The sequence below is a fragment of the Protomyctophum bolini genome (assembly GCF_963924005.1).
Source record: "Protomyctophum bolini genome assembly, chromosome: 15".
Classification (NCBI taxonomy): Eukaryota; Metazoa; Chordata; class Actinopteri; order Myctophiformes; family Myctophidae; genus Protomyctophum; species Protomyctophum bolini.
Window position 1 is genome coordinate 1,730,904 of NC_137876.1, and position 5,000 is coordinate 1,735,903.

At 48.6% G+C, this 5,000-nt stretch overlaps 1 protein-coding gene across 1 annotated transcript in view; it reads left to right on the top strand.

The window, feature by feature from the left end:
* The window catches only part of LOC308329189 (uncharacterized protein), a gene marked incomplete at its 3' end in the record, with an annotated part of 32,419 nt that extends 27,945 nt beyond the window's left edge, over positions 1 to 4,474 (top strand). The window contains exon 10 of the mRNA XM_080783392.1: positions 4,440 to 4,474. Within this exon, the coding sequence (XP_080639518.1) occupies positions 4,440 to 4,474 (35 nt within the window). The remainder of the gene's footprint in view (positions 1 to 4,439) is intronic.
* Between the last annotated feature and the right edge of the window lie 526 nt (positions 4,475 to 5,000).

Genomic DNA, 5,000 nt, shown 5'->3' on the forward strand with positions numbered 1-5,000 from the left:
ATCGCCAACCCCCGCCTCGGGTATGGGCACTGATGACGCGGAGGAGGGAACACGCCGCCAGTGCCCACAGCGTCCCCAGCGGGAATCGAACCCAGGACCTTCTAGCTGTGAGGCGACAGCACTACCAACTGTGCCACCGTGCCCCCCCATCACGGGCAAATTTCACTAAAGAAGATGAGTGAAATAAAACTTTCTCCGCCATAATCTGAGAACTCGGCCCAAGGATGGAAGACAGCGGACAGGAACGAAAGCACGTGCCCCCCCCCCCCCCCCCCCTCTCCCTCCCACAACCTACTGTGGAGCCTTGCCGCCTGGGAACCAAGGCCGTAACGTCTGCACAGCTTGCTGTTATTCCTTTCACTATCTGGGACTCTGAGACGACGTGACCTCTGGTGACCAGATACGAGAGGTGCCCAGGAAACGCTAACATAAACAACGAACTCTACACAGACTATTGATCTCCACACACACACCGTCACCTCCACGACACACCGCCTTCACCCACACCCCCCCCACTCTACCCCCCCCCCCCCCGACCTGCTGCCCGGCTTTTTTCCTGCCCTAAGGCAGCCCTTCAAAAGAAGCGTGGCGTTAGGATCAGTGTTTTTTATCTGTTCAGACCCAAAATCAACCCCACCCCCACCCAAGTCATTTCGTGCCTGCACAATGCAACTGTAATGTGTGTGATAATCTGCCCTACCCCCCCCCCCCCCTCCCTCTCTGTCATTACCCCCCCGCCCCCCCCCCCCCCCCAAGCCTCTCCCACCCCACCAATCCCCTTTCTTTCTTTTCTGAAGATGCAAGTAGGCCGGGCGCAGCTCATGCTTGCGACCAGCAGCAATAATTTTGGTTTGACTGATGTATTCACATGTTTCAATGCCTTATGACCTGCTGTAAAACCAATTGCCCTTCGGGGACACTAATAAAATAACCTTGAATAATGCATAATCATAATACTAATATTGTGTGATTAGAGATCCATGTCTCCTCCAGGCTGTGGACGTGGGACACACCAACGCTGGTATAGCACCGTACGATCCACAGACAGGAGAATAATCGGATATTATCATATTTAACCCATTTTGGGGCGGGAACCACCCCTTTTGGTGTTAGCACTATGATATGCTTTAGATATTGAAAAAAATAGCAGATCTACAAGCTCATAGCGCGCCACCGAGTGCGCGCTACGAGCTTGTAGGTCTGCTATTTTGAAAAAAATCGAAGAGCGACTGACATAGAAACATAGGCTTTTTCAGAGAACTGTCAGGATGTAGAAGAACATTTTTAGAAACTGATCTCAGGTCAGAATGAAAACTGTCAGGATGTAGAAGAACATTAATAGAATCTGATCTCAGGTCAGAATGGAAAACCGTCAGGATGTAGAAGAACATTTTTAGAATCTGATCTCAGGTCAGAATGGAAAACTGTCAGGATGTAGAAGAACATTTTTAGAATCTGATCTCAGGTCAGAATGGGTTAGAGGCTGTGAAACATCGGGGAGGGGGGGGGGGGGGGGGGGGCTCTTGCGTCAGTGCTTTTCTCTAGCGTCGGAAACCCAGACGTTTTTATTTCCAGGGAGGAGGGGAAAAAAAGTCTGTGTCCGACTAGTCCACTTCAATACGGCATAGAGTAGCGCAAACGTCGGTCTCTCTCTCTCTCTGCTGATTTCTGCACCGCACAGAGAACGTGTGTTTGCGGAAAAGTGGTTGGATGATGTCGGCTGGCTCCAAACTAATGCCGAGCACAGCGAGATGTGGTGCAAACTATGCCGTGAGCATCGTCCCAATCTGGCCGATAAAAACCTGCACCTTTTATATACAGGGAGAAAGAATTTCAGTCACCCAGCTTTTATCGTAAAGTTCGGGTACTGTATACATTATTTAACGTGTCGCCTCGGCAACACGTTGTGAGCTAGTAGATCGGCTATTACATTTTTTTATTAAAAAGTATCTAAATATTGCTTTGATGCTCATATTATCCTTAGGAAGTTTGTATTAGGTAAATGGTAAATGGTAAATGGTGCATTTATATAGCGCCTTTATCCAAGGCGCTTTACATAGATTGTGCATTACATTCACCCATTCACACACCTTTACATAGATTGTGCATTACATTCACCCATTCATACACCGATGGCAGCGGAAACCATGCAAGGCACCAACTAGCACATCGGGAGCAATCAGGGGTTCAGTGTCTTGCTCAAGGACACTTCGACAGTAACTCTGGGGGAGCCCGGGTTCGAACTGGCAACCTTGCGGTTCCCATCCAGGCACTCTACCCCTGAGCCACCGCCGCCCCTATGCATATAGATGCATCTATGCATATAGAATATGCATATAGGGCTGGAATACACCTATAGCTGTAATTTCCAACTCCAGATTTGTTTTAATAATGGGATGAATCTAGAGTTGCAACACTCTCCATTGACTCCCCAGTCCCCACTTATCTAATAAATAGAGCACCGAAGTCTGACGTCACTTCCAGTAGAGGGCGTCAGTCCCCAGGTTCATGTATTTGTTTAGTTGCATTGAAATCCCCCATTGAGGCGATTTTAGATCGCCTCATATAACAACTGTGTTTGAAAAACAAACATGTCACACCGGCCGCTTCACTCATATGGATATGAAGAATCAACTGACTGAGAGAAAACGCTAATGTTACTGCTGCTGAATTAGTTAGATTTTCGCTAGAAGCAGACTGTATCATATATGAGTGACTGACTGTTGCAAACGATACAGACACACCTCCCTGACAATATAACGATACAGAGACACCTCCCTGACAATAATGCAGAGACAGCTTGTTTATTTTTGGACCACAACGCTTATAGTAGACGATATTAAAATCACCCCATGTTATTCTCCATAGAGAAATTACTTCTGCGAACCAGGAGGGGAATCGTCGGGATGAGCGAGTTACGTCAGGACTTCGGTGCTCTATATCGTTTTGCTATAAGTTATTCATGCATCCCTCTTTTATCAATCCGGTTTGCCGCATTTTAGGAGCACCAAGTAACTCCTCCAGGTGCTCCTCTGAGTACCAGACCAAGTAACTCCTCCAGGTGCTCCTCTGAGTACTAGACCAAGTAACTCCTCCAGGTGCTCCTCTGAGTACTAGACCAAGTAACTCCTCCAGGTGCTCCTCTGAGTACTAGACCAAGTAACTCCTCCAGGTGCTCCTCTGAGTACTAGACCAAGTAACTCCTCCAGGTGCTCCTCTGAGTACCAGACCAAGTAACTCCTCCAGGTGCTCCTCTGAGTACTAGACCAAGTAACTCCACCAGGTGCTCCTCTGAGTACCAGACCAAGTAACTCCTCCAGGTGCTCCTCTGAGTACTAGACCAAGTAACTCCTCCAGGTGCTCCTCTGAGTACCAGACCAAGTAACTCCTCCAGGTGCTCCTCTGAGTACCAGACCAAGTAACTCCACCAGGTGCTCCTCTGAGTACTAGACCAAGTAACTCCTCCAGGTGCTCCTCTGAGTACCAGACCAAGTAACTCCACCAGGTGCTCCTCTGAGTACCAGACCAAGTAACTCCTCCAGGTGCTCCTCTGAGTACCAGACCAAGTAACTCCTCCAGGTGCTCCTCTGAGTACTAGACCAAGTAACTCCTCCAGGTGCTCCTCTGAGTACTAGACCAAGTAACTCCTCCAGGTGCTCCTCTGAGTACTAGACCAAGTAACTCCTCCAGGTGCTCCTCTGAGTACTAGACCAAGTAACTCCTCCAGGTGCTCCTCTGAGTACTAGACCAAGTAACTCCTCCAGGTGCTCCTCTGAGTACTAGACCAAAAAAGTTGTGTGCAGCCCTGTTTATTATAGAGGTCTTGGTTTCACAGCCTTTAAATATAATTCTAGACAAGCCACCATGAATCCTAAACGCCTAGTTAACACACACACACACACACACACACACACACACACACACACACACACACACACACACACACACAGATTAGCTTGTTTACTTGTCAGAGGGGGGTCGACTCTGACAAGGTGTGAGAACCACTGATGCCAACAACTCATGTCTCTGCACAGCTCTGGGCGACAGGGCACACAGTGGCACGCACGTACACACACACACACACACACACACACACACAGTGACACACACACACAGTGGCACTCACGCACGCACAGACACTCAAGGCACGTGTTCTTATAGCACGCTTTTCTCAAATTGCCACAAAGCAGTGGAACAGCGTTACGGTGGTCAGGCTATGCTTAAATAACGTCGCCGTGAGGCAGAAACCTTGTATGTATTAACGGCCATGATTCAGATTTCTGTTGTTGTGTTTTGGGGGTAAATGAATGAATGAATGCCCTATACTTCATTATACAGGAGGGACACACATACAGGTATAGTGATAATAATTAAGCAATATTACACCAGAGGTGGGTGTGGTTTAACGTGATTATTGCCCACGACTGTGATGCGGTCAGGAACGAGACGGAGTCCAGTTCTGCAAGCATCTTGAGTGTGTGCGCACAGTCGCACACACACGCACGCACGCGCACACACACACACACACACACACACACACACACACAACACTCCAGGGACCAATGGAAGAGAGCGATTAGCCATGACCCCTCCCCTCCTGTGTCTATTCTTCTGTTGTTGCACGAAGTGACAGGAAACAATTAGCCACCGTGTCCTCCATGATCCCCCCCGACACACACACACACACACACACACACACACACACACACACACACACGCGCACACGCACACGCGCACACGCACACACACACACACACACACACACACACACGCGCACACGCACACGCGCACACACACACACACACACACACACACACACACACACACAACAGCCTAACCGTTTAGCGCTACAGCCGTCGTCTAAATTGACACAATTTGTTTGGTGAATAATCCAATCCGGGGCGGGAAAAACACCCCTTTTGATGTTTGAATTAAACAAAAAGCATTACGTTATGCTTTATAGCTGTGGAAAAATAGCTGATCTACAAGCTCGTAGTGCT